General features: G+C 43.6%; 1 protein-coding gene across 2 annotated transcripts in view; it reads left to right on the forward strand.

The window, feature by feature from the left end:
* ITGA2 (integrin subunit alpha 2) overlaps positions 456-15,836 on the forward strand; it is a 104,072-nt gene continuing 88,691 nt past the window's right edge. Inside the window, exon 1 of one of the 2 annotated variants that reach the window (XM_021076566.1) lies at positions 456-687. In XM_021076566.1, the coding sequence (XP_020932225.1) occupies positions 630-687 (58 nt within the window). In that variant the 5' untranslated portion in view covers positions 456-629. 2 annotated transcript variants of the gene reach the window in all.

The raw sequence follows: 15,836 nt of genomic DNA on the forward strand, positions 1-15,836 counted from the left end.
AGAAACTAACTCTACCTGGTCATTCCGCGTTTATTTTTGTCGATTTCTCCACCCACTTGGGAAAGGCAGAGAAAGCACACACGGCGCAGCCCCTGAAAACTGTGGCTGTGGCTGCGGCTCGCGGCTCCCTGCCCCCCTCCCTCGGCCGTCCCACCCCTGCAGGAGCCGGGAACGGGAAGGGCGGCAAAAGCGCCAGGGTCACCCGGGGGCCAGGGGTCTCCCGCCGGCGTGCGTCAGTCTGTCAAGGGGCGGGGCCATGACAGGCTGGCTCTCGCCGGTCCGAGGTGCCCACAGGAAAGGCCCCCAGGCCCTCGGTCCTCCTCCCCACGGCTTCTGGGATCCGGGGACTGGGATGGTGTGTGGCGGGTGGAGGTGAGGTTTCCGGGAGCGTGGAGGATCCCAGGTGCAGCTCGCTGGGCGGCGGGGCGGGGCCGGGGCAGGTTTGCGTTTGTCAAAGGGGAGGAGCGGGCGGGGGCGGGCCTTGGCGCCCCAGGAGCTGCCGGGCAACTTTTCCCTGCTCACACCCGGGAGCGGGAGAGAAGCCCTCGGGACGAATTCTGGGGAGTCTTTGGGGTTCTTGGGTCCCGGTGCAAACCCAGAGCAGCTCCAGTGCCCAGGGCGGGCTCGGGATGCGGCCAAGACCGACGAGCGGCGCGCGGCTGCGGCTGTTGCTAATGCTCACTCAAGGTAAGCGACAAGTTTGCTCTGCATGAGTTGCGGGAGGGACCTGTGAGGGTCCAGGAAGCAGGAGCCAGGAGTTCTGCGAAACCTGGGCGCAAGAGGCGTGTGAGTCCGCTGTGATTCCACGTGGACCCAGGCTCCTAGCCATCTGGAGCGGGATGAAGACTCCCCATTGCAGATCTCTCCCTCCCGGTGCCACCATAAGGCATGTCTCACCCTGTCTCTAAAGCACCCTTCAAAGTTGACTTGATGCGCGCTTCGCTCTTAGGCACACTCGCACGCGCACACATGCATAGAGGGAGTGGAGATTAGTGGAGCGCCTGGAGATTGAGTCCTGCAGCCTGGGTCAGACAGGTGCCTCGGCAAGACCCGGAGCCCTCGGTTCTGCGCGTCTTGAGGGAAACTGGTCCTGGGCCGTACCAGATGCCTTAGTGTCTTTGCAAGAGCCTGGGAGCCCAAAATGCTCATTTTTCAACCCCAGGGGATGAATAATGCCCGCATTTCTTTAGGACGCAGCATTGATGTTTCTTCCCATAGTGCCTCTTAAATACTTGGCAAAGGACAATTCTTCCTTCCCTTCAACCTTCCTCTTATTGTTTTAACATCGTCTGTTTAACGAAGGTAAATTTAGGCCAGGAAAAGTTCCTCCTACTTTCTGGATCTTAGGCGCGGCAACAGGAGAATTACCCGCAGCTGTTATCTCCAACTGCGGGGCGAAGAAAGCGGGGCCCACCCATTGCCTGACTGCTTTTGCTCTAAGTGGGGAAACGAGCTTGGGGGTGCCCAGCTGTGGCGCGACCGTCAGCAGTACTTTCTCCAGAACTTATCTAGCGCCTCTGGTGTACCTCAAGAACTTTGTTTTAGGGGTGGAGTGGGGAAGTCACAGTTGTATTTCCTAGTTTAAATAGATATCAAAACAAAATGGTCTCTGATTTTTCAGGCATTTTCACAAAGAGGATAAATGTTTCCTAAACTGCCCTCCTTTGAGGCATTTAGCCAGTTGCTATTATCATGAAAGACATCTAATGCAGAAGACCGGGTAGCGTTTTCTCCAGGTGAGAGAAAGAAACTGCACAACTGGCCCCACCCCCAGCAGAGAGTAGGCATCATTAGTTTTTTTTGCCTAACCCTGTGTCTGGTATTTCACAAATCTCTCCTGGGACCCCAAGAGGTGTTTTTTTTTTTTTTTTTTTTTTTTTTTTTCCGGGGGGTGGGGTGGGGCACATCAACCCTAACCTCGGGGTTTCAGAGAAAGGTTCATATTAAGTATCCGTCCCTGGACTCCACCACCTTTTCAAGAGCTAATGGACATTTTAACCCAAACTTTTCATATCCCCTTAATTACCCATTATTAACAGAAGCTATGGAAACATAACATCATTTTCTTTGAAGTGTTGAGGCTTGTGTTTTAAAAGGCAGTGAGAAATACTTCAATGGAATGTACTGCCGCAAGGCATGAAGTCAGGTACAGAGATATTTACCCTGGTTGGTTAATAAGCCAGCAGAGGTGATTTAAAATGACATCTGTATAACTAGTTTATTTATTCCTTCCTCCTGCTCTGGTTATTTGCATACCCAAGGAACAGGTTTTTTCTCAATTCAGGATGATGGTAGTAAAGCTTTGCCATTTGTGATCTCAACCAGAGTTCCCAGGGACACAGCATCATTTTTGATACCAATCACATCTAAGAGGAAAATGAATAATTGAAAGCTCCAGGTTCATGATAGCTGCAGTTTAATGGCATGATCCTATCTGTATAAAATTTTTGAGTACTCACCATTACTATACATAACATATAGTTGTTTATAATTATATCTATGTATAATTGTATAAATACCAAAAATTAAAATATAAAAGGCTCATATGTGTGTATGTTTAAACATCTTGCGTAGGCCCCAGCATGTAAGTCAACCACTGTAGAAACCCTCAAACCTCATTTTAATGCTTAGGTTCAAATTCGCTTTCCATAAACCTTCTCTCAGGTATTTAAGAAAAAGTAATGCTCCTAGTTTAGCTTTCACTGAGTGATGATCCTAGGTTTGAGTGCTTGCAATCATTGAAATGGTAATGGGCAGGTCGAGGGTGGGAAAGAAAGCCTATAAGAGGCCTGGATAATCCACAAGCTAGATAATAGATCCACAGAGGAAGGGGAAATGTAATTTTTAAATGCATGATGTAACTTAGAGTCTCCCGTAAATTGTTCGGCAAGGGTAATCCTTCTGCTGGACTCCAGGCCTCATCTCCTCCTATCTCTGGTACCCTGCCCCAGAGCCGCCCTCCTCTTTAATGAATACTTTCAAATCCCTAATTTCCCCTCAGGCTGTAAATATTCTAATTTCCTTCTTACTTAAGCAAGTCCTCCTTTTGTATGTAATTTGGCAGCTCTTTCCTCCTGAAACACCCTCCACCTCTGGCTCCTGTTCTCACTGTTTTTCTCCTATTTTCCTGGCTGTTCTTCCTTAGTCTTCACAGGCTTGACTGTTTGGCTCAGCAAGGTGTTTGCAGAATTCCCTGCTGGCTCCTCCTCTTCATTCTACCAGTTCTCTCTGGGTCAGCTGCCCGCTCAAGTCAGCATCTCCAGGCAGACTCCTCTCCTGAGTTCCGGATCTGTGTTTCCATCTGCTACCAAATGTCTCTACCTAGATGCTCTGTATCCACATCCAACTTACCATGTCCCCAGGTCATGTGAACACCTGTTCTTGGAAATTTTCTCTGACATTGTCTGTTATTGTTTAATGGCAGCATTATCCTGCAAACACAAAAACTAGGGCTCTCCCCCTTGTTTGCAGCCATGCAGCCCATTCCGGGTTCTGTCCTCCCCAATTTGGGTGCTTTCTGCTACTACCCAGTTCAGGCCCTCCCTTTTTTGTGTGTGTTTGGGCTCCCACCGTTTTTGGTTTTTGTTTTGTTTTTTTCCCCGCTTTTTAGGGCCGCACCAGTGGCATGTGGAGGTTCCCAGGCTAGGGGCCAAATCACCACAGCCACAGCAACGTCAGATCTGAGCTGCGTCTGCAACCTACACCACAGCTCACAGCCAGCACCAGATCCCTAATCCACTAAGGGAGGCCAGGGCTCGAAACCGCCGCCTCATGGTTCCTAGTCAGATTGGTTTCTGCTGTGCCAGGATGGGAACTCCTCGACTCCCATCATTTTTAAACTGGTTTTCCTGTGTTTGGCTCTTAGCCTTCCATTCTCCTCTTTGACACCAATGTTAGCTTTCTAAGCACTTAACTATATCCATTCACCCCCTTGCCTCAAACGTTTGGTGGCTCCCCATCCTACATAGTGCAAAGTTCAAATTTCGCTGCATGTCGTAAAAAATCCTTCACCATCTGGTGGCAGCCCATCTGTTCAGCTTCTTCTCTGAACACACTCCCCCTGCACACACTTACAGACAGGCTCACATATTGCACGTAGGCACACCCACGATACACACGCTCCAAAGCCATGTCCATGCAACTGTGCACACCCTTCTATGCTCTGGCTGCACCAGACCATGCCATGTTTAGTGTCAGAATACTTTGAAGACTATATTCTTTGCCTTCACTGCCTTCATGCTTTCCCCCTGTGTCTCTTATCCCTTTGCAACTCACTTCTAGGTTAAAAGAGACAACCCCAAATAAAATTATAAAGTGGGGAAGTTTTTATAACAAAAACAGAAGTTTGATATAACCTCTCATTTCTTGCACCCACCCTCAATGACCTCGTTCCTCTCAGCCTTGGCCCCTCAACAGCCTTCGACCACCATCTGATAAAGTAATCCCCACCCACCCCCCACCCCCAGCCGGCTCTCCTACTACAGCTGCCAGACCAAGACTAAGCTTTGCTCTCCTAAATACTGGTTCATGAGCCACTGTTTTGATTCATGTTCATGGATTGGGGCTCAGGATCTGGTCTTTAAAACAATTATTCATACGTTTCTGATATATAGCCGGGTTTGGAAGTAATTGCTAAAATGTTAGCACTGCACCTTCTGTTTCCTAACAAATTAAAATTCCGGTGTTGCCTGTTAAGGTGTTGTTTTGAGATGACTACCAAGATAGGTAGATTTCAATGCCAAGGAGAATGCGTCAGTTCAAGTGAATTCCCTCTAAAGCAGGTGATGACTGCTCCTGTCTTAGTGTGCTAACAGCCTTGGGCATATTAAAACGGAGAAGCTTCTTAATGGAAAGAGATGAGCTTCTCATGATGGAATTCATTAGACATTCAGCAAATTAAAGACTATTCAGACAGTGTGTCAAAAATAAAGAATTTCAGAAAGAATGGGGAAAATAATTTGGGACCAAAACTATCTTCTTGATATCATGTAACTGTTACCACTCAAGTCACAGGCTTTATTCTGCTCTATCAGCTCTGCTTAGCTGGGGACATTCTGGAAAGAGCACAGCATAAAACAGAAAGAACCATGGAAAGCAGTTACTCCAATCAGCAAGTCAAAGATAGGGAGGGTGCGAGTATGTGTGTCTTTTCGTTTGTTATGGTAACTAATGATTTACCTCGCCAGACACACAGGATAATGGCTCTTGGAGAAGAATCTTGATACCACACGTCCTGACGCAGCAGTAGGTTCTGTGTTTGAAAGCGATTCCTGTGATTCCCCCTTCTGATGGTGCACAGGTGCTTTGTTGCTCTGGCTTCAATGGATTCCTAAAAACTAGTTTTTGATCATATCTTTATGCAACACTTGCTTTATGTAAGGTAATGAGCTGGGTCCAATGTGGAACCATAAGAAACTTGAAGTGTGGTCCAGAGAGGTTGCGGTCCATTTAGAAACAAGTCAACACATGAGGGGAGGACATTATTTCAGTCCCTGGGCGGTGTGGAGCACCCCCCGCCTAACTAATTTCACACCCGGCCATCCTCCATTCTGACAGAAGTCCCATTATTGGGTGAAGCCCTCCTATACACAGCAAGGAGATGTTGAAAGGTAATTGGACTGAGCCAGTGCTGGTGGTTCCAGACCTCTCGCCTGTTTCCAATGTAGACATATAATCTAAAGAAAGAATTTTTCATTCCTAAGAGAAATGCTAATTAATAAGCATATTCTCAGATCTAGATGTGAATCTTGAAACAGCTATTGCCATCCTTTAGCCATGAAGTCAGCTAGCCTGGGGATAAAGCCAATACACTGGCCTAGTGGAAAGTGAGAAAGGAAGTGAGTCTTTGATATTGGCTTTTTTGAGATTTTAAGTTATTGAAATTTGGAGCTATTGAACCTCTTGATGTCTTTAAAAATGTCCATGTGTAGTGATTTTTTTTTTTTTTTTGTCTTTTTGCCATTTCTTGGGCCACTCCCGAGGCATATGGAGGTTCCCAGGCTAGGGGTCAAATCAGGGCTATAAAGCTGCTGGCCTACGCCAGAGCCACAGCAACGCAGGATCCGAGCCGCGTCTGCGACCTACACCACAGCTCACGGCAACGCCGGACCCTTAAGCCACTGAGCAAGGCCAGGAATCGAACCTGCAACCTCATGCTTCCTAGTCGGATTCGTTAACCACTGCACCACAACGGGAATGCCCTGATTTTTTTTTTTTTTTTTTTTTTTTTTTGCGTTGTCTATGCCTGTAACATACAGATGTGACATAGGTTTCTATAACATAATAGATGTCATATGGTCTCACATAATTGCTGAAGGAGTGGTACAGAACTAGAGTTGAGAGGATGGAGAAGCATCACGGTGACACATGTAAGTGTCAAGCCTCCAGTGAGGTGGTCATGGGGCAGGAAATAATCCTTACCATTCAGGTCTACTGTGAAGGGCCTTGGAGATCAGAGTCTGATTTTTTTTTTTAATGATTGGAAGCTATAATATGGTAACATAATCAGGAATAGGACCCAAGTCTCTTAGTTCCTGGGCCAGCTGTTTTAGATGCTTGAATCAGAAAGGAGAAAGTTGTTATGCCCGGAACATGTTGTTCAAGGTGTTCACAGGAAGTGAGAGATGGGAGGTGAGTAGGCACCTTGCCACAAAAGGCCTTGTAAACCCTAGAAGGAAGCATGGAGTTTATCCTGAGGATGGTGGGAAAGCTCTGAAAAGGGGCTTAGGCAGGGGAGTGACATGCTCATATTGGCTCCTTGGCAGAGCATCTGACAGCAGGGGCAGTCGGGGGATGGTGAAGGGAAGCAGGACTGAAGGCATCAAAAGCACTTAGGCAAGAACTGGGTCTGGTTTCAGGGTGAGTTTAGCCTGGCAGTGGAGAAATGACGGTGGTCAAAACTCAGATAGTGGCAACGGGGAAAGGTAGCTGGGGACAGATGTGAAAGATATTAGGAAGAACGGACAGTGCTGGGAGACTGATTTACGTTGGTGGCAGGGAGAGAGGGAGAAGGTAAGACTGATGCCAGGGTTTCTGATGTGAACAGCTCTGGGGAGTGACATTCACTGGAACAGAGGGTGCCGAAGGAGGGCAGGTCGGAGAAAGATGAGCTGTCCCAGTGTCCACATCTGGGGAGGAGATGGTTACATAGAGTGGTGTTACAAACAGGAGTGTGTGCGAGATGGCGAGTGATTGAAGACATGACATTGATGCGGCAGACGGAGAGGGACTAGAAGGCAACTTTGAGGGCTACCTGAGGAGCTACCTTAGAGGTTCACTTGAGGAAGCAGAGATGCCACAGGAGGAAGAAGGTGCAGCTGGAGAAGGAGAAAGAGGACTGCAGAAAGTGGGCACTGCTTCGAGGAGGAAGAGTAGGTCCATAGGATCAACTTCTTCACAGGAGTCAGGCAGTCTGACTGCCTGGGTGAGGGCAGCATCCATGGAAGGAAAGAAGCAGGAAGTGGAGTGGCGTGGGCAGAGGAGTAATGGAAGGAGGTGAGGGATGTGGACAATGTCAGGGAGAGAGGAGAGAGGAGCTACAGGGACCAGGTGGGAGCAGCCGCCTTAAAAACACACAGACATGCATGCAGATGTGCAAAAGCTTTATTATTGTGAGATTTTTAAAAAATTTGTCATTATGTATTGCATGGTGTACATGTAGATTTGAAAATTACATTGAGTTCCCTGGTGCCTAGTGGTTAAGAATCCAGTGTTGTCACTGCGTGGGAACTTCCGCATGGCATAGGTGCAGTCAAAAAAAAAAAAAAAATTACATAGAGGCATCTGTATATGGCAGGAGTGGGGGCACAAGAGGAGAAGAGGGGCACTCATGTCCATGGAAAGGAGGCTGTCAAGGAGAAAAGAGGGAGGGAAAATTGGATGCCCACAGCAACAGCAGCCAGCGACAGATTAGAAACCACAGATGATCATGTGAAGGAAGGCGAAGCAGGTTCTGGACTATGGGATATAGAGGGTGTTCACTGATGAGAGTAGGGTGAGTTTGAGCAAGGCGTGCAGAGAGGGGAAGATAGCAGAGCTATGGATTCCTGCCTCCCACCCTCCAATGTGGCTGCTTGGGTTGACGAGGGAGCCCATGGATGCACTTTTGTTTGTTTTAGAACATACTTACCCTAGTAAGGAACTAAAGCAGTTGTACTGAATAAGCTTGGTGCTGTTTTTAGGGTATGTGATAATGTAACAACATTCCAATTCTTTCAGTAGAACTAAAGTTCAGTGCTTTAGTTATATTTCGTAAAAAACAAAGCAATTCTTTCAGAACTAGAGATTTATGTTTCTCCAGTTAAGCTTTTAATGCTTTATTTTTATCCAGTATAATAAAGCTCAAAACAACCTTTGGAAATCAGAGTCGCATGTAGCACAGTATTGTCTTCGAAAGGTTCTGTCTGTAAAATGTTAAAGCCTTTTTATTTTGTGTAACTTAGTGGGTTTTTTTCAAGGCTTTAAAATAAAAAAATAAAAAACAATTTTGGCCATGCCCATGGCATGTGGAAGTTCCCAGGCTAGGGATCAAACCTGTGCCACAGCAGCAACCCCAGCAGCTGCAGTGACAATGTCAAGGCTTTTTATATATTTCCATTTAATGTAAATTAGAAAAGAAATTATGGTCTCTTCTTAATTTTTTGAGGTTATAATTAGTTCTAAGTACTTATAGTCAAGTGTTTTATCCAGTCTATGCCTGCTGACCCTTTTACACATAAATTACATTTACTAACCAGTATAGACTTGAACTGCATATTTTCACAATGTTTTCAGGTCCATTGACTATTGGGACTGTTCATAATTTTCAAATATATGTTTCTTCCTTTGAAAGAATTGTCTGTTCTGTTGACCAGACAGTTCATAGGAGCTGGGCTTTTGTTAGTGAAGATTCCTGCACTATTAGTCTATATTCTGAAAGAGTAACCTCAATTCTTCCTTAAATGAGTTTAAAGTGAATAGAGAGTTTTTTACTACAGAAGCCAGACATAACTCCTGAACACTGAAAGGCTTCCTGTGTAAAAATGAGGTTAATATTTAAACAGAGCAATGAAAAAAAGTGATGGATGCTATATTGTCAGTGTAAGGGATTATTTCATTGTGGTCTGAAGAGCGTGTGCAAAGCTATTGTGCCCATGGATGCCTTGAACATTGGCAATTGTCGTTGTCCTGAATCATTCAAAGGTGGCTTTTGTTTGTCTTTGTGCAGGCCTGATCTCATTTCCATGGATACCATGTCGAAATGCAGACTGAATGAAAGCTGGCTTCTGGTCAGTTCAGTCAGATAACTCTATTCCAAATTGTTTACAAGTTTCTTCAGGTCTTTTACCTAAATAGCTTCTTACATGCTTGTTAGAATATGGACACTGCACCTTCTGAATTCTATAACCTTTTTGTAACCATATTCTGAATGCTAGCAGGTGAAATAGATATTTCAGAGACATTGACTGACTTTTCTGTGTAGTTATTAACATTGTTCCAAGGCGGGGGGGGGAAGGTATGGACATAGCCTTGGAAATTGAGGTACTTGTATGTGATCTTTATTTTCCTTTCAGTTAAAAAAAAATGGAAATACATAGTCTAGATGAAAAAGTCTTAATGCAAAATTGGAAGATGGTTAGATAAATAATTTATGTAAATATCATAGAGTGTCTTAGTTCTTTCAGGTTGCTATTAACAAAATACCATAGACTGGACGGTTTATAAACAACAGAAATGTGTTTCTCACAGTTCTGGAGGCTGGGGAGTCTAAGATCAAGGGGCCAGTGTGGTTGCATTGCGGTGAGAGTCCACTTCCCGGTTCATAGCCAGGGCCCTTTTTGCTTTGTTTTCATATGTGGAAGGGACTAGGGGGTCTCTCTGGAGCCTCTTTTATGAGGCACTAATCTCATTCAAGAAGGCAAAGCCTAAGCACCCCCCAAAGGCCCCACTTCCTAATACCATTATTTTTGGAGGGTAGACTTTTGACAAAGGAAGTTTGGCAGGACACAAACATGCAGACCACAGCATGCAGGAATTAAGAAGTCCCTTTTATTGTAACAGTGCTTGCCCCCAGATAACAGACTTCAGCATATTAGTGTCACTTTATAACCTTTTTTTGGCTCTGGTTCAAATGAGATAGGACCTTAGCCCTTTTTAAGAGTACAGTCCTATGGTTTTCTTACCTCTATCTGCTTTCTCTGTTTCTAAAACGCAATTTTGCCCCCAACCTCTATTCTGTACATCCTTCAAGTCTCAATTTCACTGAGGCTCTGGCACCTTAGGAAGCCTTCCCAATCCCTAATCCAATTTAGTTGTCCTCCTCACATGGACCCTTTCATAGCACTTGTCACATCCTATCTTGATGATCGGTCTACTTGGCTCTAAGTCCTGTAGATTTCAGACTCTGAGAAGACAGGGTCCAGTCTTCTCCATTTGTGCCAAGTCGAGTTTTGCTGAATGAAAGATGAATGAAACATGTGTGACGGCTACTGTAACACGGATTAAAGGCACACGTTCTGAATGAATGCCAAACTGGAAACTCCCTAGTTCCTTCTAGCTACTCCATGCCAGAAATCCTCTATTTGTGGGTTTACCCAAATTTGCTAAAATATTCCTTTAGTTGGTCGATTAAAAAATTTTTTTACTTATTTGATAGCGTTTGTTTGCTTTTAGAATGTTTGTCTTGAAATGTCTCAGTGGGATACCTCTGTTTACAAGTAACAAGATGAATAAAAGCATTAGGACATGTAGGCATCTTTTGCAGCTCGTAACTCCAAATCCTGTCCTGTCCTGAGATTTTCCCCCCAAAACCCTTTCCTGTCTCCTTTTATGTTCTCATAAAGCAGCATGATTTACCTTCAGCTTGACCGTCTCCCTCTGAATACATTCTTAAAGATTACCTTTTAGCCTATTTACCATTGTATTCCCAGGACCTAGACCATAATAAGCACCCAGAAAATGATTGGTAAAATAATTTTAAATAAAAAAAGAATGCAGGAGTTCCTGTCGTGGCACAGTGGAAACAAATCTGACTAGGAACCATAAGGTTGTGGGTTCCATCCTGGCTTCTCTTGGTGGGTTAAGGATCTGGTGTTGCCTTGAGCTGTGGTATAGGTCTCAGACGTGGCTCGGATCTGGCGTGGCTGTGGCTGTGGCCTAGGCTGGCAGCTATAGCCACGATGAGACCTCTAGCCTGGGAACTTCCGTATGCCATGGGTGCAGCCCTTAAAAAAAAAAAACACCAAAAAACAAACAAAAGGATAGTATGTAATAAATATGTTCATCCAGATACTAAACTTGATTAATGATTTCAGCTTACAGCTTTTCTTTATAAAGCAAAGTATTTCACTATTCTTATGATAATGACATATACCAAAATATGTATACTAACAGAAAAAATACATTTTTTTCAATATTTATAAGTGTGAATGTAACTTTTCATAGATAGATTGACCATTTATGTGAAAATAACTGGCTTACCTTTTTTACTTGATATCTTTTGTGTATACTTTTCCATGTGGCCATCATATTTATAACTTTACATTAATGCATCCTGCCATGTCATGGTTAACTATTGTCTCATTGTTGGATATTTAGGTTGTTTCCTGTGGGTTTTTTTCCCGACTGCAAGTAATGTAGCTATAAATATCATTGTACAAGAAGCTTTTTCTTTTTTTTTTCCTTTTGGACAATTTCCAAACGAGACATTACTGGGTCAAAGATTATGAGTATTTTTTTTTAGCTTTTGTTGACTATGGAACACAATGGTCATTAGCAATGTTTGATTTTACCAATTTTATTAACATTAGATTTTTATTTTTTTGTAACTTTTTGCAATTTGGTGAATGCAAACTGGTGCGTCATATTTATTTTAATTCTCACTCTATATTCATCAGAGTACATTTTCAAGTTATAACTTAAAAATGCCTATCTTTTGAAAAATATATGTTGAGTAGTATGTCCTAGAATTTAGAACTAGAAGAAACCTCAGGAAATCAGCTAGTAAATGACTCATTTTTACAGTAGCCAGCTTTTGAAATGATTAAAGCCCAGGACCCCAACCCACAGTCCATCATTTCAAGATAGCCCTCAGAATTTCTTCTGAATGTGTCTTTGATAAACTCCTTCTCATCTGTTTCCCACAGATGGATTGTAATCCATTTTCACTTTTGAGGAGTGGCAGTTCTCTGGTTAAGATTTCCATACTTTCATGGGTCAGAACCCTTTGGGGGAAAGAGGAGACCTTTTATCTGTCAGAGCATTTGACTTTTGAGTCTTTGAATCTGGAGATTGTTCTCATTAGCTGTTGCCATGTAACCAACCGCTCTAAAACTGAATGACTTAAAATGACAACTGTTATTTGTCACCTGTCATGGTTTCTTGCATAGAACTTTGAGAAGAGCTTGGCTGGGCAGTTCTGGCTTGAGGTTTCTCCTATGGTTACCATGAGAGTGTAGGCAGCTTTCTCTCCTCAAGAGGTCCCAGCATGGCACCCTCTGGGTGGCCCAACTTCTTGCAAGGTGTCTTAGGGATCCAAAGGTAAGTGTCTCCTCAACACCGGCAGAAACTGCATGGTCTTTCCTAACCTAGACTCAGAAATCATTGCCACTGCCTCTATTCATCTAAGCAGTCACCAAGCCCTATCTAGATTCTAGGAAGAAATTTCCTTAGCATTTTGATGGGGAGAGTATCAAGTAAGTCCCTGATATGTTTTTAAACCACCACGGTGACTTCAGCATTATTGACATTTGAGAACAGATCTGTCTTCTGGGGGGATGGAGCGGTGGGGATGGCAGGAAGGGCTGTCCTGTGCACTGTGGGATATTGAGCAGCATCCCTGGCCTCCACCCACTAAATATCAGTAGACACTCCCCTTCTTGGAAGCAGTGTGACAACACAATTGTGTCCAGACCTTCATTAACAAATGACCCCGAGGGACAAAATTATTCCCACTATGCTAAATAAACATGTATAAATGTTCATGGCATCATGGAAAAAACTCTAGCTTTGAAGATTAAATTTTCATCTTAATGCCATTTTTCTGGGTGACTTTGGATAAGTTATAAGCAAACTATTGCCTCCTTTGCAAGGTCTTTGGGAGGAGCAAATGGAATTACGAATAGAAAAGTATTTTGCACCCTGGAAAAGATGATATAATGTTACTTTTCAAAACCCGTGTCCTTGGTACTCATCCATTTTTATCATCCCTATTTTAAGGGACCTTAATGATCTGCCTATTATACGGGCAGTAGCGTGTCAGACATGGGAGGCATTGGAGGATTCTATGCAGCTCCTCCAGGAGGTCTGCTTTCCATTTCCAGTGTCACCTGTGGAGGAGAATGGTAGTTCCTGAATCCATATTGAATGTAACATTTAACACTCCAAAAAAAAAAAAAAAAGTTAAAAGAAAACAGAAGTTTTCTTTCTTAATGAAAGCAGGAGAATGTTATACTGCTATATTCCAAAAGCAGTTTTAAGGGTCATTTTGTGCTTTTGGCTTTAGCACTGCTCTCCCCTCCCCATCTCCTTTTAAGTACTTTAGCTGTAAGCCAGACACTGTAGGGCTTAAATCTGTATATACAGTGAATGTGTGGTCATTTTTCTTAGGGGCCTCTAATTTCTAAATTTAGTTGCTTTATTTTCTTGAGAAGAGTTTTCCAAATTATTTCTGCATTATTTTCCTTTTAGCATGAAGACAGTGCTGTTGGGAATTTCCTGTAATCATGTATGTGTTCAAAGGATCTAATGTGACCTATGACCATTTTCCATTGTCATACATATCCTAGGTAATGATTAACTACACTTGAGGGTTTGAAGTCTGTTTTCTTAGTTTGAAAGTCAGGGTCTGAGTAACCTCACTTCCTGCTGTGGCTTCCTGGAGGGTCCGTGGAGCTGATAATGTTTTCTTGGCTCTCATGGTGCACTTTGAATGGGTCTCAGCAAAATGCAGACTCGCCGGCCTCCTACCCATTACACAGCACTTCTCAGAAACTTAAATGGAAACTGATTCAGGGTATGTTTTTCATGTGAGAGGTGAAAGTGGGATCACAAATTGGTATGCCTTTTAAATTTTTCAAAGTAGTCTATCATCAGTAACATATATTCATAATAAAATCTAACAAAACAAGCTGGCTTTACGAAGCGTTCATCTTTGGCTGGACACCAGGTTGAGAGTTTTATACATGCTGTCTGATCACAAGGAGGTAGGCTCATAGATAAGTCTGTTTCACATTTGAAAAAGCGGAGGCTTATATCAGATAAGGAACTTGCCCCAGGTTCACAGAGCTATTCAAGCTTCAGAAGCCAAGCTTTGAGGCTCTATGAAATACTATTGGTCTTGCCCAGCATGTGGATTTTTTTTTTTTTTTTTTCCTTTTTTGGCTGCCCAGTGGCATATGGAGTTCGCAGGCCAGGGATCAGATCTGAGCCACAGTTGCAGCATACACCACAGCTGCAGCAACACCGGATCCTTTAACCTACTGTGCTGGGCTGGGTATCGAACCTGAATCCTGGTGCGGCAGAGATGTCACTGATCCCATTGCACCATAGTGGAAACTCCAGATTCTTTAGTTAAAAAAAAATAACAATCCAGAGTTGTGGCTCAGTGGGTTAAGAACCCATCATAGTGTCCGTGAGGATGTAGGTTTAATCCCTGGCCTCGCTCAGTGGGTTAAGGATCTGATGTCCCTGTAAGCTGTGGCTTAAGTCACAGATGCTGCTCAGATCCCATGTTGCTGTGGCTGTGGTGTAGGCCTGCAGCTGCAGCAGCTCCAATTCAACCCCTAGCCCAGGAACGTCCATGTGCCACAGGTGTAGCCCTGAAAAGCAAATCCTCCTCCTCCTCCTCATCCTTGTACTTCCAGCACTGGCACACTTCTGCCACCCATCACTCTAAAATATAATCAGTCTTCTTGCTAGGGGTCACTAGATGTTCTTTAAAGTTCTAAAAAGAAAATAAGATTTGTATGTATTTGTATATACATATATCTGTGTACATATTTCTACATAAACATATATCTATGTACATATTTATTGGTCTTTTAACCTGCATTCAAGCATCTTCCATTGAACCAGTCCAGACCTTGTATTTATTAACGAACCTGGTCTTTATTGATCTCTCATTATATGCATAACTTTTGGTTAGGTGGAAAGGTGCAACAATTTCTCTGTTAATCAGTTGATTATTACTGATCTACAACCATGTAGATGAAGGGCACTATTCTGAGTACTGAGAAATAAAGCAGTAAACAAAATAGGCAAAGTCGCTACTCTTAGGGACAAGTGCACATTTACCATAAAACAAGTGAAGCTTAAGTTCCGGGGACCCTCATTCTGCAGGCCCCTTCTCATGCATTCACATGCCTGATATTTTTATTCAAGATGTGGAAGTTCAGATCACTGTTCTTTGTACCCTAACCATAACATATTTCAACAAAGACATTAACAGCAAACTGGTTAATAGATGCCATCAGTTCAAAAAGTTTCTGGATTAATCCCTGTAAAAGAAAATTCGAAGTGCCTTGAAATGTAGTTCCTGTATAATGCTAGAAAAGTTGTAAATATTTACATGAAGGAGTCACAAAAATGAAAGGAACTTTTCTTTCTTTTCTTTTTGCCTTTTAGGGCCACATTTGCAGCATATGGAAATTCCCAGGCGAGGGGTCTAATCGGAGCTACAGCTGCTGGCCTACATGACAGCCACTGCAACGCCAGATTCTGCAACCTACACCACAGCTCAGGGAAACGCTGGATCCTTAACCCACTGAGCGAGGCCAGGGATCAAACCTGCATCCTCATGGATATTAGCCAGGCTTGTTACTGCTCAGCCACAACAGCTTCTGAAAGGAAACCTTTTTTAA

This window comes from Sus scrofa, chromosome 16 (genome assembly GCF_000003025.6).
Source record: "Sus scrofa isolate TJ Tabasco breed Duroc chromosome 16, Sscrofa11.1, whole genome shotgun sequence".
Taxonomy (NCBI): domain Eukaryota; kingdom Metazoa; phylum Chordata; class Mammalia; order Artiodactyla; family Suidae; genus Sus; species Sus scrofa.